The 24,855-nt window shown below is 45.0% G+C and overlaps 1 protein-coding gene across 6 annotated transcripts in view; it reads right to left on the bottom strand.

Moving 5' to 3' along the window:
• Positions 1–24,855, bottom strand: part of CADM2 (cell adhesion molecule 2) — a 1,012,793-nt gene that overhangs the window by 308,306 nt on the left and 679,632 nt on the right. The window contains exon 1 of one of the 6 annotated variants that reach the window (XM_075909667.1): positions 4,079–4,206. The exons of 4 other annotated variants lie outside the window; for them this stretch is intronic. Coding sequence is in view for 1 of the 2 variants with exons in the window: in XM_075909643.1 (XP_075765758.1) it covers positions 4,127–4,160 (34 nt within the window). In the remaining variant the exon portion in view is untranslated. Of the gene's footprint in view, positions 1–4,078; positions 4,207–24,855 lie in introns of those variants that run through there. One more of the 6 variants, XM_075909643.1, reaches the window with a different exon arrangement.

The raw sequence follows: 24,855 nt of genomic DNA on the forward strand, positions 1-24,855 counted from the left end.
CAGAACTAGTGGTCAAAGAGTCAGTATAAGAATGTCTATTTGCATTTCTGAAAGTATACAACTTAATATTATTGACATGATTAGAAAAGGAAGAGTTACAGAGAAAAGGCAACAAAAATAATTTGGGGAATGGAACAGCTTCTATATGAGGAGAGACTGGAACTTTTTAGAAAACAGAACTTAGGGATGTATGATAAAAGACTATAACATCATGAATGGTGAAGAGATAGCAAATAAGGAGGTATTTACTTATTCTCTTAACATAGTCTAGATGGTCTAGACAGTACTGGGTCCTGCCATGAGGACAGGGGACTGGACTTGATGACTTCTCAAGGTCCCTTCCAGTCCTAGTATTCTATGATAAGAAGTAGAGACCAGTTTAAAAACCAGCTTCCCACCACCCTGCACTGCTGCCTCTGATAGAGTCAGTAGCATGGTGTGGCAGCAGCGGTTGTCCATGCTGGGTCCAAACTCTCAATGGACAGAGGTGTGCAGAGTAGCCTCTGTTTGCAAGGAGCTCAGACCCCCGACAGAGAGGAGCTGCTGCAAGGAGCCCATATCCGTGGCAGACCTAGGCTCACCATGGACAGAAGCTGCTCTGTGGGATGCAGAGCAGCCTCTGTCCGTGGGGAGCTCAGGCCCACCATGGACAGAGGTTGCTTTTTGGCAGCCCTCCTGCCCTTCTCCCCCTTCCCTGATACCTCTCATAGAACAGGCTTTCAAGCCAGCTTCCCCCAGCACCAGCTCCTGCCTGACCCCCCACCTCGGTAAGAGGCAGCAAGCAGAGGGTGGATGGGGGAGAGGAAAAGGGGCTGGTGTGTGTTAGGTTGGTCTGCTGAGCTGATACATGTAGGGAGCTAGCTTGAAAGCTTCAGCCTGTATTTCTTACCCACCACACTGCTGATTCTCTCTCAGGTCAGCAGAGCTGACATGCATGGGGAGCTGGCTTAAAAGCCAGTTCCCCACAGGTATTGGCTCCAACCTGTTCTCCTCACCCTCTGCACTGCTACCTCTCTAATCAGAGGCGGCAGGAGGGGACAGGTTGAGCCGGTACTCCTAGGAAACTGTCTTGTAATCCAGCTCCTCATAGGCACCAGCTCCCATTCTTCCCCTCTCACAGCCTTTGATACAGAGGCAGCAAGGGAGGGGGAGGGGGAGGAAGTGTGCAGTCCACAAGATCAACGGCTAACCCTATGCTTATTGGTTAATTGAATAGTGAACTACATGCTGACATCCCTAATTCTTACATAGTTCTATGTATTTGTGAATGCCAACCCCTCCCCTCAAAACCTTAATATGCAAATATACAGGGCTGGAAATTCTCCTATCACTTTTAGAGCAGCTTTTAGGAGAAATATAACCTGATATATTTTCAGCAAATGCTTGAGAAATTTAAATAATTAATTATTAAGTCAAGAAAACAGATGAAAAGAAGCACTGCAGGCTAAAAGCTGCAATTAGAAAGGAATAAAGAAAGGAATCAGCAGTAGATGGAAGCTTTTCAAAATAGAAAGAGGTCAGTGGGGTAACTTTGGGAACAAAGAGGAGATTTTAGTGGCTTTATTATTTATATAAATCACTAGAGGGTGGTACTAAAAGCAAAGTTCCTAACTTTGCTGAAATTGGTACACAAAAAATTAAGAGGTTACTAAACCAAAATACAGCAAATCATTTAAATAGTCATCCTAATAGGCAATCCATAGCACTGAGTTTGAATAAATGCACAAATCATAATCATTAGGGGAAACACACAGAGAAATAATATCTGTCAAATCAAAAGACATTACAATATTCTCAGCAGCAGCAAAAGAAATACAATGCAAAACCTATGGGAGGTCAATTGGATATACTATAGAACGGTGCATATTTCGTAGAGCAGTAAAATACAATCCTGGAGCTAAATTCTATCTTCAGTTACGCTCATGGTAAGTCAATAAGGTTACAAAAGCCAGAATTTGATAAAGTGACTAGAATTTTCTAAGGGTAGCATACAAAACTCACAAAAAAATCACGCACACACACACACGCGCGCGCGCTAGCTAGTTCTGAGCTAACCTCATATGAGCAGACGACCATAGAAATATTGTTTGATATTTCCTGTTTTCCTTAGATACAACTATTAGAGGATGATGTGCCTGGGGATAATTCCACCAAAGTTCAGGACCACAATTTACTCTTGTTTTTGCATACAGAAAGCAGTTTACAGTTACTTTGAAACAGACTGCTAAAGCCCTTTCCTAAATATATAGCCACAGTAAGTAGACAAAATGCAAGTTTTGGTTCTTATGCTTTAAGGGCGAGTCAATGTGGATTGTGCTAATTAGTTCTTTTACACGGTGAAATTCATTTCATCAGCATAAAAATCCAAAAATCTGAGTGACACAAACCCCTGGGGACAAAAATGTTAAATGTGACACCATCAACCCAGGATTAGGAGCATGGGAAACAACACTTCCTATAAGATCTGTTATTCCAGCCTGATCACCATATGCAGCAGGTTGGGGTCACCCTATTTATGCAAACAATCTTATGACCCTTCTCCATGCAGGCCATTTCGGGGGAGTGTGTGTGGATCACTGGGCTTGTCTAAATGGAGACTTAGTATCCAGCAAGTCAGGACGCAAATGTACAGCACATTAGCCTGCTCTTCACTAAGTGATGGCATGAACTTTTCTACTATACACTAAAAGTTCGGTATTGCACTTTGACATACTAGTATCGAAAAGAATAATATGTCAAAGCACACCGTGGAACTTTTACTCCATGTCTGCAGGATCTACACAACTACTTAGTGCACAGTAAGCTAGTGTGCTGGACATTTGCACCCTGGCTTTGCATGCTAGTTCTCCGCCTTCCCAGGCTGTGGGTCTGCAACTCCAGGCCCATCTCAGCCCTTTTCCCGGGCAAGCACTAATGGAAGGAGGAGCAAGGAGGGGAGGAAACAGAGCTACCCTGAGCCAATGAGCTCTTTGCTCCCTCCTCCCCTCCTGTAAGGGAAGTAAGAGACTTGTGAATTTCAGCTGTACCAGAAACCAAAAGTGGGCAGACACTTCTTATATCATTGTGAGACAAGCTGCAAGCACCAACCCCTGCCCTCCCTTCTGCAAACCTTGTCACTTGCAAATAATTTATTTATAATATAAAATTTGACAATCTGCAGGTGGAACCCAACAAGACTGCTTTCAACCAAGGGCACTCACTCACTCAGTCAAGAATGAAGGATGTTAGGGTGAGCCCACCTCAGTTTCCCCTTTCTTTACCCAATTTAGTCTCAGCCCTTCTAATCCCCTGCTATGACCCCAGTCCTTTCTGAGACCATTTCTTCCGTCTGAGAACAGTAAACAGTCTAGTGAGACTCCCGCTGAAGGATCTAAAGTCAGAGGCTGATTACATTTTCATGGGGTCCCTCCTCACCCCATCCACCTTCAGTCTTGCCTCCTTTGTCCCTTCTGCCTCAGGCCCCACCACATTCTGCCCCTTCCTCCCAAGGCCCTACTCCGTTCCACCCCCTGGCTACCCAATTCCACCCCCCACAACACATTTCCTTTTTTTTTTCCTTCTTCTCCCCTCTGGAGATCTGATGAGCTTTTTCCCCTCCCCCCTCCCTCCCCCCAGCCTTAGGCTGCAGCAGGAAACTAGAGGTCCTCCAGTTCCAGGGTGTTAGGCAGAATCCAGGTGCTAGGGCTTCCCACACTCTCTTCTTACCAGAGTGACATTGGATTCCTTTACCCAACCCAGTGTTCCTAAAGGGGAGCAACATACAGGGGTTACCATTTTTCTCCTCCTCCCTCCCCCCCAACTGGCAAGGGCCCCATCAGCTAATCGGCTACTGTCCACAGTGAATTCTCTTGGGGTTTGGACTGCTTTTTCTCTGTGGACTTTAAAAAAAAACAAAAAAAAACAAAAAAAAAACCACACACACACAGCCAGCCACCATCCTCTGCCAGGGACTGTAGGAGAATCCAGGCCTGCCCATTCCTCTGAGTTCCAATAAAATCTGAAGCAGTTTGAATCAGTTTTTTGCACACCCTTACTGCTTCCCACCACATCTCTTGTGGAAGCTATTTCCCAAACTCACTCAGTATTCCTCTCTCCTGGAGAATCAGCTAGTTTCCTGACTTCTTACCAATCTGCTGTAGCAGGCTCAGTTGCTCAACCATCCACTCTGACTTTCTGGCTTGTAGCAGCTGTTGTGAGGTTATCAATCAGCCCCAGTTGAGCAGGCAGCCACTTTCCTTATTAACCTTTCAGTGACTAGGACAGTATAGGGTCTATACACCCTTGACAAATCCCAATAACTTCACTGGGATTCTGTAAAACAGCACCCTGGATCAAGACAGTAGCATAATCAAAGTGCCATGCACTCTTAAGACATTCTTGGTCAGGTTTTTGTGAGTCTCACACTCAGAGCCAGAGTTTTAAGAACTCCTGTTTATACAACACACAAAGTGGACAGAAATAAAAGAGCTCAACTGAAATGTACCAAGTTATTCCGACATCTGTGAGTCACAGCGAGAGCATGATGTGTGCCGGGCACTTCTGAAAATCTGACAAAATACAATTGATTAATAATACATTTGTATCAGAACTCAAATATTATCATTTGGAGCTTAATAGAGGACGGTAACACATGAACAAGCTTTTGGCAAATAAAATAAACAAATCCCATGATAATTAGAAGAAAAATATGACAAAGTTTACTTCATAAAAAAATGAACAGTAATACACTCAGATATGGAAAATGCTGCATTTATAATATAAGAGGTTAAATTCTTAATACATTTTAAAATTAAGACAAAAATAAGAGGAATAGGAAAATAAATAAGTATCTCCTCATTGTTTTAATTATTATTACATCATGTTATTCATTCTGAGCCAGAATCACACAGTCCAATAACTCAAGAAGTGATTTGTTTTAGCAAACTATCTTACTCCCTTTCTGACCTTCATGCAAAGGTGAAAGTAAGAAGATGCGCACAGCTCTGGCAAGAACTGGCTGAGTTGCTGCAAAAGCCAGCAAGGAGCTATTTAAAGAACTAGCAGGGACCCAGGTTTCAATAGGACAGTACCTGCAAGAAAATTAAGTTCCTTTCCTCCCTGCCTTCCTGCTCATACTCTTCATCTTAAATTGTATCACCTCTGATCCTGTAGAAGCCATCGTTGTTGTTCCTTCTAACAGGAAGTGTGATAGTTGGCATGTTTGGAGGATGATCATTTCTCCTTCAAAACTGTTTTAATGCCCACATCAGTGTCCATTTGTTTCACATAAATTAATCTAATTTTGTCCCTTTATTAATAAACTCCTCTAGATTGGCCACCTCAAGAAGCCACCTACAGAGCTGGTGAAATGCATGGCAGATTGTGGAGCATCTGCACTCAGCCAATCATCTCACTACACCAAGCCTGTCCCAGGGTGACAGCCTGCTCCCACTTTGCTCCTTCCAGTGACATTGTGTCCTGTACCTTGCCAGCCCTAGTTTACAGTTTGTTAAATCTGTCTTGTTCAAGCCCTTTGTGATTTAACTGTGCACGAATTGCTATTGGTCTGACTGTTCTGGACTTTTTTTAATAAAACAAATACAAAATAAACCATACTATAAACAGTAGCGTGTACAGCAGAATTGTATAATTACTATTTTAAATGAAGCTGAGAAACTGCTTCAATTCAGACAACAATTCTGATTCATATTTTGGCAGTTTTCTTAGCATATAACAGAGTTTGGGGCCTTGAAGGATACAAGGATGCTGGCTGGAAGAAAAACAAGCATTTGGGCTATGAATACACAATATGATGTGGAAATCTCAATATTGTCTCAATACTGGAAAGCTCTGAAAGAAGCCAGGGCCAATTATTTCTCCACGATAATTGGAGGGAGTAAAGAGCAGCCAGGAACTTTCGTTAGAACTATTACCACTATTATGAATTCCAATTTAGTCCTCTGAGGCAGTGCCAGAATGTGAGGAAAAACATGTCAATAGTACTGTGAACTTTCTAAAAACTGCAGAGCTCTTATCATTCCTGTATCTTAAGATAGTCTTCTGATTCATATTATTTATTGATTCTAAACTACATCCCATAGTATATTTGAGATATTAAACTAGTTGCAGTGCTTATTATTGCTGGATGAATTACTGCACTTGTGACCCAGACTTACTGAGCTGATTTGCTTTGGTCTCTTGTGCTAATTTTTAATCAACAAATAGATGGAGAGAGATAACGTTTTCATTAACACATTAATTTTGCATTTAGAAAGATTCCCACACTCAGGGGATGATTGGGTTTATGCTCCCAACTTCCTGTCCCAAAATAGGAGGAAAGGGCAGAGTGAAGAAGTATGGTATAGAAAACTAGAACTGAAGCTGCCTGTCCAACTGTTTTCTTCCAATGGGAGCAGGAAACCAATAAACAATTCTTTTAAAAATTTTCCATTAGCAACTAATCCCAATTGAGCAATCATTTAATACCTTCGGTGGGAACATAGAGATAGGAGCTTTTCTACTCTTTTTCTCTTCTCAATACAGCTAGCCACGAACCCGAGAAAAGAATATTTACCCAGTGATTCCTACTGGATGAGCAGAGTGGATAGAGACAATGGACTGGATTTTGAAAGAGTACAGCTCCCATTTAGGCACCAAAAAAGTAAACAGATTTTCAAACAACATGTTAGGTATGGAATTCTTTTGGACCCAAAACACTCTCTTCGGGCTCCTATGTTAATGGCACAGCACTCCCTCTCGGCAAGCAGAGGACTGCAAAAGAGTTCACTCAGTCTTGCAGGATGTTCAGTTGGTTTCTGCCTCAAGCTCCAAAAGGGGTGTGTATGGACTTCCTCTTATTCCTGATGGGGTCCCCAGATTCTGTTGCCTTGGGGGGAGGGGATTGCAAAAGCCACCCTCGGTTTTTAATGGTTTGTCACATTTTCACATCAAAGGCTATGAATGGGACATGTCCAGTCCACTTAATTACCTTCATTAACCTGGATCCTACAGTTGACAGGTACTTCTTTTGCTGTTATACATACCTCTTGGTTTCTGTTATTTCCACTCCAACCCATCTGATTAATTGAGTCTAACCCACAAAAGCTCGTGATACTACATATTTTTGTTAGTCTCCAAGGTGCCACTGGACTATTTGTTGATTTTAAAGTTACAAACTAACACAGCTGACACTTTGTAACATGCAAGGCACCACATTTAGCTGTATGAAGTGGAAATTCATCAACTGAATAAAGAAACTCACAGATACAAGCAGACATCATCTTCCTCTCCAAGTGCAAACAGATGAACATCATACCCAATGGACTAAAAGTGAAAAATCCATTATAATTAGCATACTACATAGACTATAGTGAGAGATTATGCCATACACTCTCAAAGAAACTGAGGAACTACCTAATCAGAATCATACACAAAAACAGAAGAAAATCAAGAAGGAGCTCTCGAAACTAAAGACTCATAAAAAAAGCAAGCTTCCACACAAACTTCAATGCGGCTGGACCTTACAAAAACTGGACAAGCCACTTACAATGCTCACTTCACTTCCCTACAGAAGAAAAAGAACACACACAAAAATCTAAACTCCTACATTTCACAGGGTATTACAGCTCTGGTACCCTCAACTCACCTAACAACATTCTTAATCTATCCAACCATACACTTAGTCTGGCAGAAGAGTCCGTCCTATCTCGGGAACTCTCTTTCTGCCTCCCACCCCTCACATCACACAATACAGTTCTGAAGTGACCTGCAAGCCTGTTTTGCCATCTCTGACTGAAGGAATATTTCTAACTCACCATTGAATATCACACTGAACCTCAGGATCCCCCATACCAGCTGTACAAGAAGAAGATTTCTCCATGGATGGTCTAAATGACAGTCTGGACTTCTACATCACTTGGTTCCACAGACGTGCATAGGTTGTGAACAGGCAACATCAAGTGACATATAAACTCAGCCAAGCAGAATACAATGCTATCCACAGCCTCAGAAACAACTCTGACATTATAATCAACGAGGCTGACAAAGAGGGTCCTATAGTCATCATGAATAGGTCAAATTACAAACAAATTACAAATTACCAACATCATATTCTACAGGACCCTTTCCTCTGATCCCACTGAGTAATACCAAAAGAAACAACTACAGTGCCACAGGATTACTCATTGTTTTTATAAGCCCACCCACTCCAATGGGTTATAGCTCAGGACCCTTAAGTCAGGTCAGACATGTTATGAGCTCCTTCCTACCTTCTCTGCTTTCAGTAGGATTTCTAGACCCTTGGTCTGGTTATCCCTTCTCAGGGAGTTATCTTCAGATTACTGGCAAGAGTTCCCTTTTCCAGCCTATTTGCTCCTCTGGCAACAGCCTTGCCCATCTGCTTCGAAGCTCTTTTATTTTTCCAGCTGCTGTGAAGCTGCAAATCCGCATTGCTGAACAATACCCATATTAACTCCTTGGTTGCTGGTCTGGCATGTGTTCTATTCACCCCAGTAATGTCTTTCAAGCAATACTTTTGATAACTACCTACACTTATTAAGAAGGTAACTCCTTACACATACCAAGTTTCAAGTATCTAAAATGGAGGAGGGAGAAAAATTATTCTCCTTGGCCTCTGAGGGTAGGAAAAGAAGCAATGGGCTTAAATTGCAGAAAGGGAGGTTTAGGTTGGACAATAGGAAAAACTTCCTAACTGTCAAGGTGGTTAAACTCAGGAATACATTGCCTAGCGAGTGTAACCCCCAAGGAGATTGCTTGGATTCCCGGGGCTTTGTCTGCTGGCAGCTCAGGGAGAGGCACTCTGAGTTTGCCTTGGCTCCCCCTCCCTACCAGGGCCAGAGTCTGCCTGGCAACCCACAGGGAGTGAGATGCCCCTCCCAGGGGGAAGGAGAGACCATTGTTGAGGGGAGTCTGGAGCCAGCCAGGAAAAGGGGAGGACTGAGTGTGTGGGAGCTAGTAAGCCCCAGGCCTGCATGCAGGGTTCCCCCTGAGAGCTAGCCTCTAGGGACCTGAAGGCAGGATCCCTCAGCTGGGTTTATGTCTCCACTGTTGATTCCCAGTTGTGGAGTTTGCTGGGAGGCTTCCCCAGCCAGGCGGAGTTGGCTCTCCAGCTCCCTGGGTGAGAGAGTCACTGCATGGTCAGCTGGGCTCTAGCAGCAAGTTCAGGGCTGCTGCCTGCTGGGTGGGTCTGGAGGCTGGCCTGGGAGGCTATAGCTTTGAATTTTGGTGCAGTTGTGTGGTCTGCATCTTGAGCCCTGCACCCCTTCACGGTGAGGGGAAATTCTGGGACCAAAGCAGCCTGGTTCCTGCTTGAAGAGGACCCCTGTGAGAAGAGAGCAGCCCCTTTGCAGAGACTGAGTCATCTCTCAACCTGAGGCTCATTCATGGAGTGTGTGAGTGCACCAATTTTTAGTTAGTAAGTCAGGGAATTTGTTTGGGGATTTTATTACCTGCAGCCTATTAAACTGTGGAGGGATTTGCTGCCTTCTCCCATTTGTGAGTCCTTTGGGCTGTACTGGACCCAGTCAGCCCCACTGCTAAACCTCTGCAGAGAAGGATTGTGTGGTCAACAGTCATCAAGGGCCCCAACAAAGTACGCGTACCAACGGGACACTAACTTCACAGTTGCAGGGCACCGGTGACCCTAAAAATAATGTTTTACCCTGTTCTGTTATAATTGTCTCCTGTTTAATATAATTGTGTTTATTATAGTGTATGTGTTTGTGTTATTTTCTGGGAGTCTCCAACTATCTGGCGAATACGTGGGGATTATCCTGGGCTAGAATTTTCCTCCCAAGCTGCCCTGGCAACCCTGCTAGGAAGGAGTGAGGGGGGTGGAGGCACCGCCAAGTACATCAATCAGAAAGAATAAAATTGAGTAGGTGGCGGGATCCAGAAGAACCCAGACCTATCCATCCGAACCTGAAAGGAGATTGGCTCTAAAAGAAGGTAACCAGGTGGAGAGGGGGCGCTACACGAGGTTGTAGAATCTCCATCACTGGAGATATTTAAGCGCAGGTGTGATGGGGCGCCCCCACCCCACACTGAGGACCGACCCCAAGAGGCTCTCTGGAGCCGACAGGCCGTGGAAGCCTGGCTCCGTCCGGGCTGCTTGGATGCCGTCCAGCCAGCAGTGAGACAGCAGTGAGAGGTGTAGGCGTCGGCCATGCCGCCATGGTAATGCCCGGGCCAGGCAAGGGAGAGGGGCGGGGCCCCGTGAGCGTGGCCACACAGAGTTCTCCCCAAGCGGGGATTGGTGCCGCGGTCCCGGCGCGGCGTTCAAAATGAGCCGACGCCGGGAGGAACTTCTTTTGCTGGAGCAACCCAGTGGGAGAGGAGAGCCCCGGCGGAGTCAGCCAGGACCCCGGATGCCCTCAGCGGAGGACGACCTATCTCCCATCCTGATACCCCGCGGTAAGGAAGGCGTCAGGGACAATGGGGCGGAACAGGCCCGAGGAGGAGGGAAAGGAAGCAGCCCAGGGCGGAACCCCGGAGCGACTGGCGTGCTGGCGAGTTACAGTGTACAACTCCATCAGTCGGACCGGATCCCCCCAGATCCGAGTCCTTAGGGCCCTGGGCTGGGGCCCATGAGTGAGGGTGGGCCCAGGTCCCCTTTTCCCCCTTCCGAGAGTGACAAGGAGTGGGACGAGGACTACAATAGGGACACAGTCCCACCGCCCCAACTGCGTACTTGATGAGAATGACTCGCAGGGACGGTCACAGCAGGCTAGACAGACACCTGTCTGGGATGATCTAGATGGTACTTGGTCATGCTGTGAGGGAAGGGGACTTGACTTGATGATCTCACTAGGTCCCTTCTATGATTCTATAAGACTTCCACTGTCTTCAAGGGAACTCTTATATATCTACCTCTTTTAAATGAATCTATACCAGCAAAAGGGCAAGATGATATCTGTAGAAGAGGGAATGTTTTTTCTTAGTGATATTATAGTACAGGTTGAACTTCCAAATCTGGGACTCTCTGGTCTGGCAACATCCGTGGTCCAGCAGGGCCATAGATGTTGCTGTACCAAAGAGCCCAGGAGGTGGGAGTGGGAGCCAGCTGGAGAACATAGGGCTGGGGAGCTCTGACTGAGCTAGCAGTGGCTGGTCCAGGTGGTAGCTGGGGAGCTCTGGCCCAGCTGTGGGAACTCTGACATCAAAGGGGCCAGGTGGGGGTAAGGAGCCCTTCCCTGTCTGAAGACCCCCTCCCGCATAAGCAGGACCAGGCATTATCTGGGCAAGGTGAGGCCAGGGAACCCAGGGAATCCCTGGTGGCTGTAGAGAGGGAGTGGCCGAGCGGCCAGAGAGCCCTCAGTAGAAGCTGGCCGGGAGGCCCTGGTTGGGGAATTCGTCAGCATCACTGGAGCCAGGCAGGGACAGAGAGCCCTGGCTGGAGAACCCAATCTCTGCTGGCAATGAGGCTGGGGGTGGCCAGGCAGCCCCGGCCAGAGAACTCCCAGCAGTAGCAGGGCCAAGCAGCAACAGAGGAGTCTTGGCTGGGGGGCCCTGGTGAATCCCCAGTGGTAGTAGGATTGGCAGCGGCTGGTTGGCCCTGGGAATCCCGGGCAACCCTGGTGGCAACAGGGCTAGAAACAGAGTGGAAGCCTCAGTCTAAGGAGCCTGGGAGTGAGACAGCGAGTAGGGGAGCACTGACCTACTGTGGTCTGGCAAACTCTCTGGTTCGGTACTGCTCAGAGTGCGGGACCAGAGAGGTCCAACCTGTACCAGAATATTTCCTACCAAACTTTAGATTAGACCTTGCTACTATGTCTGCCTTAAGTTTTTGTAATGACCCTCTATTAAAGAGGGAATCTGACAATTTTTCATTTCTATTTGTCTCAGTGGTAAAACCTTGTAACCATAAATAAAGGTTCTTTGATATTGTGCCTTTGAATTATGGAGTTTCCCTGACTGCATTGGATTCACATTTTTCAATAGCTATACACTTCAGCTGGCTTGGGTTTTGTACCATTATGATGCAGTATATCATATCCATGCTGATGATTTATTCATCCACCATAACAAACCACTCTGTAAAAGCTGAAACACTGTCTGATTGATGTTAATAATTGAACAGTTCCGAATTTTTGGAGGATAATACAAATAAGACAAATACTGCTATTTGGGTCTGTGATAGGATGCTTGCCCTGTACTGGTGCTTTAAGGGCAAAAACCCAGCCCTGAGTGAGGGCTGAGAGCAAAACCCCAGCTGAAACAGTTGTTGCAAATGAGGGCCGAGCTGGTAGGGTTACCAGGTGGCTTCAAAAAAAAAATACCGTACACAGTTGATCTCAGATGGGAGGGGAGGGACTGGCCGGGAGGAGGTGGGGTGGGGAGACTGGCCAGCAGGAAGCAGGGCTGATGGGGGGGAGGTCGGGAGCAACCGGGCTGGCGGGGGAGATCCGGGGGGGAGAGGCTGGTAGGAAGTGAGGAGGGGGTCAGAGGAGCAGGCTTGGCCAGGGGGAGATCAGAGAAGGAGGCGGGGAGAACCAGCCATTGGGAAGCAGGGCTATCCGGGAGGAGGTCAGGGGGAGTGGGGATATCTGGGGGGAAAGAGCGGGGGGAAACAATCGGCCGGCAGAGAGCGGGATTGACCCAGGTGCACACAGATCCTGAGGCGCTGCCCGTCCCGTGCATGGTCCCGGCGAAGCACGAGTGAGTCCGGCCCTGGGGATTCCATCCCGCCCTGTCCCCATCCCCCCTCGCATAATTGCATATTGCCTGGCTGGTAGACACACTCATGCAGTGTGAGTGTGTCTACCAGCCAGGCAGTTTGCAACTGCATACTGATACTCCTAATAATAATAAAACTTACCTAATTAGAAAATACCGGACATTTTATATGTCCGGTGTTTTCTCAATTTATTTCCCGGACAGAACCCTCAAATACTGGACTGTCTAATTCAAAACTGGACACCTGGCATCCCTACCAGCTAGTAGTGGAAGAAAATAGTCACAAACATATATACCAAAGGATACAATTAAGAAAAAAAAAAGAGAACACAGCTCAGTATCTTGGTCTCTGGGAGTAGTAGATGCTACATACTTCAGAGGGAATGCATAAAAACATGGCAATTATAGAGTGATTCAGACCCAGGTCCTAGATACTTATAGTCAGACGTTCTGGCTACTTTGAAAATCTTAGGTTCTCTCGTCCAGTCTCAGGTTCTATTAGTCAGAGATACAGGTCTATCCAGAGCATGGGGTTGAAACCCTGAATATCCTAAGTATAGGTTGGTCCTCCCTGGTCAAGCGCCCTCAAGACCTGACTGATCCTGGGTTTTTCCAGACCAGAAGAGGTCATTTCAGGCCCCCTGCTGACTCCCCTCCTATGGGTTTCCTGGCTCCCAACCAACCCTCCAGAAAGCTGAGCCACACACCAGCTCCTGGCCCCTCCCCAGCCTAGCTGAGCCATGAGCTGACTCCTGGAACCCTACCACCCTGCAGCCCAGATGAGCCACACATTAGCTCCTGGACCCTCACCCTCCTGCAGCACACCAGGACTCTCTGATCCTGGGACATCTGCGGTTATGCTGGACCATGGATGTTGCCAGACCAGAGATTCCCAGATTAGAGGTGCAACCTGTAATAGTCATTTATGGATTTTTCCTAAATGTTTGGGACCCTTGTTTCATCGATGTTTAAAAGCTCCATAGAAAACTCTTTCCCCTTAGCATTTTTAATGTAGTCTATTGTGTCTGTCTATTGTGTTTTCCACTCACTAATATTTAAAATAGTAATTCAGGCCCATTTCTATTCTAAGTTAAACAACAGAAACGTGTCTGTGGAACCTCTAGATAACACATTGCGCAGGCTCTTGCAGGCATTCCAAGCATATGTCCCCTAACATTAGAAACTATAAACGACTAGCAGTTAAGTTTATAGTGATTACTATATCACACATCTTATATATTATACAAATGTGTGTGTGATATTGGCACTCGCTATGTAAATAAGCTCCCTTAACATTTTTATTTCCTAAGTACCTTCTAAAGTAATTAAAAAAACGCTAGTGATGATCGTCTAGTGATTTCAGCATACTATGTTGTGTATATATTCCCAAAAAACAATGGGAATTTTTTACAAAAGGTTTTATAAGGCTATGAAATGTAAAGTTAAAATTAAAAAGCCCACCATTATTAAAACATAAAAATACACAATTAAGGACTCAAATAACTTTAACTCTTCCCTATAGTGATGCCATTATATGATTAAAGTATATATAGTTGCAGATTGGATTAATCTGATTTATGAAGACATTAGATGTTGTCTCTTTTTCCTCCTTCCTTTCTATTCTCCGCATGCCCCTGCTCACGTTCCATGTTTTTCTTCCCTCACATCTACACTGCCCCTTCCCATTTTAACTTTTCCCTTGCATCTCACCCACTTTTTGTCTGTCTTGTCTTCCACTTCCCCTCCCTAAGACTTTCTCTTCTTCCTGCACCCACCAACATTCCCCTAGAAATACATACATGCCACAGCCTGGTTTCTCCATCCCTCCCTCCTCACTTGCTGTGTAAATCTGGTTTGACAAGTAACACGTAGGAATGATTATTTTTCACAATGGAACCTTCTTCTTTCAGATGGCATATAACATCTTCCTCTTCATAGAAACCCAAAAAGAATTGCTTTTTTGTTTGAATGAATACCCTCTCACATTGCTGCCAGTGGAGAGAACAGTTGTTCCTACACTGTCCAGCTGGGAGGAGCAGATGACCAAGACAATAGCCATTTTTATTATTTCCTCAGTTCTATTAAGAATATTCTTTGCAGAAGAACTTTACTCTCCAGCAACTTTCAGTTCTGAAGAGTGACATCAGAATTTCAGGAGTTTTTAAACTATATGGGAATTTGTCAGGAAAAAAAATGCTAATTTTTTCAGTCTTCCATTAGGAAAATTAAAAGATAATTATTTTGATTCAGTTTGATATTCAACTATCTTCCAAAGGCACCATAGTGTCACAGGGTAGTTGTTGTTCATGAGCTTCATGGATCCACCCCCATTCTTTTGTACGGCTGTTAAGACAGACCTCATCTTCCATCTTTTCTCTGATCAAGCTGTATGGTCCATTTTGGAAGTCACCCCATTGGAGTATATCATAGGCGACCTGATCCAGATACAGATCCCAAGCCACAGGGAATACTGAGCGTAAGTGGCAACCAATGTACAACTGTCACACTTTAGTCAGATGCAATGTAATGATGAACTGATTCAAAACAAAACATTTTAACGTTTGTATATTGATTTTTTTAAACTTTGCATTCAATGTGAAATTTTGATATTTTAATAAGTCACAATGAAAACAAATGTTAAAAAACCAATATTTTTAATAGGATAGAAATTACAGTTTTCATTCAGTTCTATTGTAAACATTTTTTGTTTTAAATCACCAGACAATCTAACACCGCCTTTGTGCTATATAAATAGATGTAATAAGTCAGTGCACATCTTTTCCCTCTTCTCCAGCCATCTCGAGAAAAGACAAGAGAAGACTGGGCCCTGGTTTCCCATCTCTCTATGCAGAGTACATAGTGGCCATCCTGAGTGGCCACTATAGAACCATGGCAGGGAGGTATCATATACTGGAGAATGATAAAGAGAAGGCCTTCCTGTGATATCTAGCATTAGCTTTTTAATAAATTAAACAAACAAAATAACAAGATTATTTTTTTTTCTCACCAGTAATCAATGGAACCATCTAGCCATTTGGTAATTTTATTTGGAAAACAAGAACAAATGCCTATGCACTCACTATTTAGTAATCTGATTAACTGAATGCATCTGTTTTATAAAGCAGCCAAATATACAAAACCTACTATGACATGGAATTCTTTTGAATGCAAAGTTAACATATGTGGCTTGTCTGTGTGCTAATTAAAAAAGGGGATCTAATTTAATTATATTTTATTATTAAAAGGATGAGCGATAAAGTAAAATATAACTCTTTGCATGTGACATGGAAAGATCAGGGAGATGACTGACAGGCAATACCCTGAACTTGAAATTTGACCCGTGGCTTAAATTTAACGGGTATATGACTGTATTGGTATTTAGGTACTATACAGTATGTTTACTACTGCGCCACTGCTGACTTAATCTAAAAATAAACAAACCAATTTCATTGCCATAATGAGGAATAACACGAATCAGGTGAATAAATGAAGTCCAAAGTGATCTTTGGCTTTTGAATGAAATGAGTTTAGACAGAATATAAAGTGCCACGATTTATTTATGTTGAAAATTGAGCAACTTAAAGTAGTCATGTTTAAGCTAATATTTAGTTGCTACCTTCAATCTTAACATAGGCAATTGAGTTTTCTTCATTTGAATGCCACAGCAAATCACAAAAGTATATCTGCAGCTCAAATAGATTTCTCTTGCAGAAAAATCATATTTTTTCTGAGTTTACAAAAAAAATTGTTTGGTCCTCAAAGATTGGCAAAGCAATACAGTACTAAGATTTTTCACAAAATGTACTGAATACTCACTAGGTTACAGCTAATTGGTCTTATAGCATTAAGCCAATGCTGGAAATCACTAAAATGAAAGACACATATGGTTCTAATGTAGCTTTAAGTCACACCCCACAGAAAGAGCATATTTCCTAGTGGGAATTCCTCTAGGACACCATGGATGTATAGCCTTTTCAAAACTCATGGGCTGTGTCTACATTGGCCCCTATTCCATAATAGGGATGCTAATGTAGCACTTGGGAATAGGCAAATCTGTGGGGGATTTCAATATCCCCCGCGGGATTTGCATTTTCATGGCTGCCGCTTTTTTCCGGCTTGTAGATAAGCCGAAGAAAAGCGCCAGTCTGGATGCGAACCTCCGGAAAATAAGCTCTTTTACGGAGGATCTCTTGAAAGTGGGAATAAGAGATCCTCCGGAAAAGAGCTTATTTTCCGGAGGATCGCGTCCAGACTGGCGCTTTTCTCCAGCTTATCTACACGCTGGAAAAAAGCGGCAGCCATGAAAATGCAAATCCTGCGGGGGATATTTAAATCCCCCGTTGATTTGCCTATTCCCAAGTGCTACATTAGCATCCCTATTACGGAATAGGGGCCAATGTAGACGTAGCCATGGAGAAAGAGAGCAGTATACATTCTTCAAACAGACTAAGCTTACTAAGTGGTGCAGATGGGATGGCATCATGGTATAGAATCATGCTCTTTAATGGCAGAATCAATAAAACAAAGCCCAAGAGTTTATCCACAGTTCAAACTGGTGAAGGGGGAAATGTGTTGTGTGTGTGGAGGAGGATAGATGATTATTGGGGCAGTTTCCCCCCTGGCCTAGGGGATAGGGCGCTCGCCTGGGAAGGATGGGGTCGTGGGTTTTAGCGGGGGGAGGGATAGCTTAGTGGTTTTAGCATTGGCCGAGGTTGTGAATTCAATCCTTGCAGAGGCCACTTAGAGATTTGGGGGCAAAAATTTGTCAGGGATGGTACTTGGTCCCGCTGTGAAAGCAGGGGACTGGATTCAATGACCTTTCAAGGTCCCTTCCAGCTCTAAAAGATTGGCAATGTCCACTAATTCATTAACCATTTGTACTGCAGAATAGGTAGTATACAAATGTTGCCCCTCTTACTTTCGTAGCAACTTCAGAATATGATGATCAGGCACTGCCCTCTATCTGCAGAATGCACCTTCCGTGGGTGTGTCAGAAATATATTCTTAATATCAAAAGGGAAGAGATTCTTGCAGAAGTGGCACCAGTGAATAACCTATTTACTTGAGATTTCCTGGTTTATGCACTCAAGGATTGCTTTAGTCATTTGGGACACAGTGTCATAGAAGGAGCAGAAATTCAATGGATTATCTACCATAATCCCCAAATATTTTTTCAGAGTCGCTGCTTCTCAGGACAGAGTCCCTCAGCCTAAAGGCATGGCCTATATTCCTTCTCCTTAGATGTATGACTTTACATTTGGACATATTAATACGCAGACTGTTTGCCTGCACACAGCTTACCAAGAGATCCAGACTGCTCTGTTATCAGTGACCTTCATTATATATTACTCCCCCAATTTGTGTCAAGTGCAAATGTCATCTGTAATGAATTTACAATTTTTTCCATATTATTTATAAAATGTTAAATAGTGCTGGGCCAAGAACCAACTTCCTTCAAGCTGATGGACAGTTTTTTTCCAGATACTAGAAAACACCAGAAAAAGTAGGAGATACAACTCTTTATGAACAAACAAGGCAGGGACCAAGATTCACCAAAGCAGTGAGAGCTGCAAGCTTCAAACAATCTCGGTACATCAGCCAACGCACATAGTGCTGAGAGAACACCGCGAGAAATGAATAGGCATAAGTGGACTCAAATTCTCGGGATGGAGCCACGGCCAAAGGCACCAACAGTGTGCTTGGAGTCTCTCAAAGAATTGTGGGTTCCTCCTTTCTTTAGGAGGCAAAAATTGCTGTTGAGTGAGAGCATAGCAATCCAATGAAGTGGTGAGGAGTTCTAGGACATAGTCCCTCTGAAAAGGCTAGAGAGTGGATCCATAAGAGCTCATTCCTCACATTTTCTCATGAAGAAACTCACTACAGCTATACTGTGGGGTCCTTACAGTCTAGAGGGGGATGCAGGTGAGATGCAAGGGGACAAGGGTGAGATTTCCTGAACTGAAACTGAAAACACATGACTTTGAGAATTGCCACCATGACCATCAGCTGGGGCACAAGACCCAAAAGTGAGTATCAGTTGAGATTATTAGGGATCTGCTGAGATTCATATCAGCAGAGAAACTCTTCCTGAAGTGAGGTGTTCCTTCAACTGTTAGTGTGTAATGATTTCAAATGTATGTTAGATAACTATTGTAAAAATGAGTGTTGCACATCAAGGGGACTAGGAATTGAACCTTCTTCACTACTGAGACAGAGCAATAAACAGCAGTGAGAGGACATGTACTATTTCTTTACACAGCCATAGTGAATGCAGATGGGATCCAAGAGCCAGTTTGTTACTCAACTTCCTGAAGCTATATGGTGCCTCTGTTTCAATGTTGTGGGCACTGAAGGAAAGAAAACAAAATGATGACTTCCCTGCAGCTACTGGGGAGGTGAGCAAGAGCAGACTGAGGACAATTAACAGCCAAACCACTAAAAGATTTGCTCTTGCTACATGTTAAAATCATCACAATACAGTTGCAGTGTAGTTTTGGTGTGTATGTGTGTGCTTGTGTGGGTGAAGAACATGTGACTATGTTCACAGATGAGTGAAGTCTCAATATACTTTGATTTTCTTTATATTTCCTAGTATGTGTTCATATATGAAAGTCCATTTGTTGTTTGACTGGCCGTGTATACATATGCAGGACTAATGTTGGGTGTTAGAATACTTTTTGTGGATACCGATTGTTTGTGTCTCCATATATACTGTGTGTTCTTGATCATTTGTTTATTCATTATGAAGTTGTGCAAAAGTTGAACATTACTCCATAGTATCATTCCTGTTACTACTAGGAAGCTTCATATTATGCACATACAAAAGCACCATTTTCAGTCTAACACTAGGTAACTTGATTCCCCCAAATTTACCAATGCATGCAAAGATTCAGCCAAAAAGTAGATTTTTTTTAAAGTCATGCATGGAAGAAAGTTGATTTACAGCTTAACTATTGGTTTCACTATTGTAATATTGCAACAAAGTGTCATCAGCCAACTGTCAGATTCTACTTTAATGAGCTTTATTTATGTATTTTTCTATTTATATCTGAAAGCATTCAATTAATAATATTTATGTAGTACTTTGACTTGTTGAATAGGGAATATATTGGGGTATGTCTACACTACAAAGTTAGTTCGAACTAACTTAATTCGAATTAGTTAATTCGAACTAAGCTAGTTCGAACTAACGCATCTAGAACTAAAAACTAGTTCGAACTAGCGTTTTGCTAGTTCGAACTAGTAAGTCCACATTGAGTGGACTCTGAACAGGGCTTAAGGATGGCCGGAAGCAGTGCCGGCAGGGCATAAAAGGAGGACTTAGAGCATGGAGATGCTGTCTCAGGCTAGCCGAGGGCTGCGCTTAAAGGGTCCCGACCCCCACCCCGGACACACAGTTCTAAGGGGTGCCCCGCTTGCAAAGAAGTTCTGGCTTGGAGTGCCCTGAGTGCCCACACTGGGCACATCAAACCACTCGGCCATCAGCCCGGCTGCACTTGCCGCAGGCTGCCATCTGGGGAGAGGGAGTAATTGGGGGGCTGCAGGAGAGCTTCCACCCCCAGAAGCCCGCAGAGCCAGCCCAGTCCTCCCCATCGGGGGCTCGTACCCCATTCCTCCCTCACCTCCTTCCACTTACCCTTCCCTAGCCCCCCTTCTTATTGATGTACAAAATAAAGATAACGTTTCTTCCAACATTGACTCTGTCTTTATTGAACAAAACTGGGGGAGACTGGGAAAAGGAGGTGGGAGAGGGGAAGAGAAAGGCTGGGAGAGGGGAGGGCAACTAACATGATCAGGGGTTGGGAACAGGTCCCAGATGAAGAGAGGCTACAGAGACTGGGACTGTTCAGCTTAGAAAAGAGGAGACGGAGGGGGGACAGGATAGAGGTCTCTAAAAGCAGGGGTTGGGTGGAGAGGGTGCATACAGAAAAGTTCTTCCTGAGTTCCCATAAAGAAGGACTAGAGGACACCAAAGGAAAGGAATGGGTAGCAGGCTTGAAACTAGTAAGAGAAAGTTGTTGTTGTTGTTGACAAAGCAAATAGTTAACCTGTGGAACTCCTTGCTGCAGGAGGCTGTGAAGGCTAGAACTAGAACAGAGTTTAAAGGGAAGTGAGATAAAGTGATGGAGGTTGGGTCAATGGAGTCCTATTAGCCAGAGGGTAGGAGTGGTGTCCCTGCCCAAAGTTTGTGGAAGGCTGGAGAGGGATGGCACGAGACAAATGGCTTGGTCATTGTCTTCGGTCCATCCCCTCCAGGGTCCCTAGGGTTGGCCGCTCTCGGCAGACAGGCTACTGGGCTAGATGGACCTTTGGTCTGACCCAGTACGGCCATTGTAAGCTCAGGGCTCAGTGTCGGGGGTCTCAGTGGACCCCCTTGATTTTCATGCACACCTGGTCCTGGGTGGCCAGGCTGGCAGCTCTCCTGCCCTAGACGGCCACTTTTCTGTGCCTAGTGCGGAGATCGTGGACGAGGTCCACGATGTCCGCACTAGCCCAGGAAGGTGCCCGCCTCTTGCGGTCCAGGGCAAGCTCCCGGGAGCCGCCAGCCTGGTCCCGGCAAGAGGGGGTGGGCTGGGGGGCATCGGGTGGGTGGCTCTGTGCCGTGCCAGGTGCAGGGTCTGCTAGCTGGGTGCTGGCAGGCTTGCACCTGGCATGGGCACCGTAGCCAGCCCGTGCCCCTTTAAGGGGTCCGGGGCTGGGAGGGGGGCATAGAGTTTCCCTGGTGTTGGCCAGAGTGGCCACCAGGGAAACCTGGGGAGGGCTAGCCTCCCACTAGTTCGAACTAAAGGGCTACACAGCCCTTAGTTCGAACTAGCTAGTTCGAACTAGGCGTTAGTCCTCGTAAAATGAGGTTTACCTAGTTCGAACTAAGCGCTCCGCTAGTTCGATTCAAATTCGAACTAGCGGAGCGCTAGTGTAGCACCTATTAAAGTTAGTTCGAACTAACGTCCGTTAGTTCGAACTAACTTTGTAGTGTAGACATACCCTTGGAGTTCTTAATTCTCTTTATGGCCTATCTAAACATAAATTTATTAGTCCTATGTTTTATCTGTTAAATCCTGTGTAAAGCCTAAATACTTATGTCAAGTTTTCATATTTGAATGGTGAATGATAAGACCAGCAAGCATAAACGATTTAAATTGATTCAAATAGCTAAACTATACCTGCCCTAGAGCACATATAAATTGTGGCCTGGGCATATAAGTGAAATTTTACTTAATGTTCCTTTAGAGTTAAAAAACAACAACAGCCTATAAGGAACTATGATTTAAATGATTAGGGAAAAATACTGAGATTTCAGAATCTTCAGGGTGAAGAGCATATTCCTAAAGAAACCTTAATTATGTTTGCAAATTCATAATCAGAAAAAATTCCCTGTGTAGAACACAATAAAATAGGGATTTCTAGGCCTTGATTCAGCAGTTGGGCCAACACTGACAGATCTGCTATAAAGCAGTCTGATGTATTTGTTAAATTATTTGTTAAATTATGAAAATAATGGAGGAGAAAACAATGGGAGAAGAAATTATGGTATATTAATAATTTAAAAATATTTAATTGTATTAGGGAATCTTCTTTTTTTGACAGATTAATCAGTACCCAGGTATTACCTTTTCATAGGTCCTTAGTACATACCCAATCCTCCTGGAATGAGGTTTAACAGCTAATTCGAATTAAGGGCTTTACTTCCAACTCCCGTTTCACTGTTGCATGTAGATGTGGGCGGTTATTCCAGGCTAGTAAATTTCCAAAATGGTGACCTCCTGGGAACATGCTAATGAAGAGTGGGATATTTAAAACCCGCGCTTCATTTGCAATTTTGGTCACCCTCATTAGCCTCCCTAGTTTGAACTAGGAGGCTTGTGTAGACATACCCACAGTGCCGATGGCTTGCACAAATCCAGGCAGGATGGAAGGGTTTTTTTTAGTGGGAAGAAGCAGGGAAGAAGGTTCATAAAGATTAAGTTTCCAAAGAAACCTGACACGTTGGAAAATTTTACATTTATTTGGTTTCATTTTGGACTTTGGGAACCTCACATGGTATGGAACATTAATGAGGACTGGAGGCAAAGACACTTCAAACCAGTAGAGGCTGGGTAGACTGGTGGAAGCCTTAGAGTGAAAGAGAGGCAAAACCACTGCTGTACCAACTACACCCAAATGGTTATGCCACTACAATATCAGAATAAGCAATAAAATACTGACTGGTCCACCAGCATCTATGAGGGTATGTCTACACTACAAAGTTAGTTCGAACTAACAGACGTTAGTTCGAACTAACTTTCATAGGCGCTACACTAGCGCTCCGCTAGTTCGAATTTAATTCGAACTAACGGAGCGCTTAGTTCGAACCAGGAAAACCTCATTTTACGAAGATTAAGCCTAGTTCGAACTTACTAGTTCGAATTAAGGGGTGTGTAGCCCCTTAATTCGAACTAGTGGGAGGCTAGCCCTCCCCAGGTTTCCCTGGTGGCCACTCTGGCCAACACCAGGGAAACTCTTCTGCCCCCCTCCCGGCCCCGGACCTCTTAAAGGGGCACGGGCTGGCTACGGTGCCCGTGCCAGGTGCAAGCCTGCCAGCACCCAGCCAGCAGACCCTGCACCTGGCACGGATCGAGCAATCCACCCGATGCCCCCCAGCCCTCCCCCTCTTCCCGAGACCAGGCTGGCGGCTCCCGGGAGCTTGCCTGGGACCGCAAGAGACGGGCACCTGCCTGGTCCAGTGCAGACATCGTGGACCTCGTCCACAATCTCCGCATTAGGCACAGAAAAGTGGCCGTCTAGGGCAGGAGAGCTGCCAGCCTGGCCACCCAGGAGCAGGTGTGCAAGAGAATCAAGGGGGTCCATTGAGACCCCCGACCCTGAGCTTACAATGGCCGTCCTGGGTCAGACCAAAGGTCCATCTAGCCCAGTAGCCTGTCTGCCGACAGCGGCCAACCCTAGTGACCCTGGAGGGGATGGACCGAAGACAGTGACCAAGCCATTTGTCTCATGCCATCCCTCTCCAGCCTTCCACAAACCTTGGGCAGGGACACCACTCCTACCCCCCGGCTAATACCACTCCATGGACCCAACTTCCCTCCATGACTTGATCTCACTTCCCTTTAAACTCTGTTCTAGTTCTAGCCTTCTCAGCCTCCTACAGCAAGGAGTTCCACAGGTTGACTCTTTGCTTTGTGAAGAACAACTTTCTGTTACTAGTTTGAAGTCTGCTACCCATTCCTTTCCTTTGGTGTCCTCTAGTCCTTCTTTATGGGAACTAATGAAGAACTTTTCTGTATGCACCCTCTCCACCCAACTCCTGCTTTTAGAGACCTCTATCCTGTCCCCCCTCCGTCTCCTCTTTTCTAAGCTGAAAAGTCCCAGTCTCTTTAGCCTCTCTTCATATGGGACCTGTTCCCAACCGCTGATCATTTTAGTTGCCCTCCCCTCTCCCAGCCTCTCTCTTCCCCTCTCCCACCTCCTTTTCCCAGTCTCCCCCAGTTTTGTTCAATAAAGAGAGATTCCATTTTGGAAGACACGTTATCTTTATTTTGTACATCAAGAAGAGGGGCTAGGGAAGGGTAAGTGGAAGGAGGTGAGGGAGGAATGGGGCACGAGCCCCCGATGGGGAGGACTGGGCTGGCTCTGCTGGCTTCTGGGGGTGGAAGCTCTCCTGCAGCCCCCCAATTGCCCCCCTCTCCCCAGATGGCAGCCTGCGGCAAGTGCAGCCGGGCTGATGGCCGAATGCTGTGATGTGCCCAGTGTGGGTACTCAGGGCACAACAAGACAGGACTGCTTTGCAAGCAGGGCACCCCTGAGAACTGTCTGTCTGGGGTGGGGGTCAGGACCCTTTAAGCACAGCCCTCTACTAGCCTGAGACAGCATCTCCATGCTCTAAGTCCTCCTCTGATGCCCTGCCGGCACTGCTTCCGGCCATCCTTAAGCCCGGTTCAGGGTCCACTTAATGTGGACATGCTAGTTCGAATTAGCAAAACGCTAATTCGAACTAGTTTTTTAGTCTGGATCCGTTAGTTCGAATTAGCTTAGTTCGAATTAACTAATTCGAACTAAGTTAGTTCGAATTAACGTTGTAGTGTAGACATACCCTGAGTTATGAGAGAGAGAGATTCCTTTTTATCTAGGACTAAAGTATTCAGTACTGTTGCAGATAGATGAAAATGAGGTAACAACTCCTAATCT

This window comes from Pelodiscus sinensis, chromosome 1 (assembly GCF_049634645.1).
Source record: "Pelodiscus sinensis isolate JC-2024 chromosome 1, ASM4963464v1, whole genome shotgun sequence".
Lineage (NCBI taxonomy): Eukaryota > Metazoa > Chordata > Testudines > Trionychidae > Pelodiscus > Pelodiscus sinensis.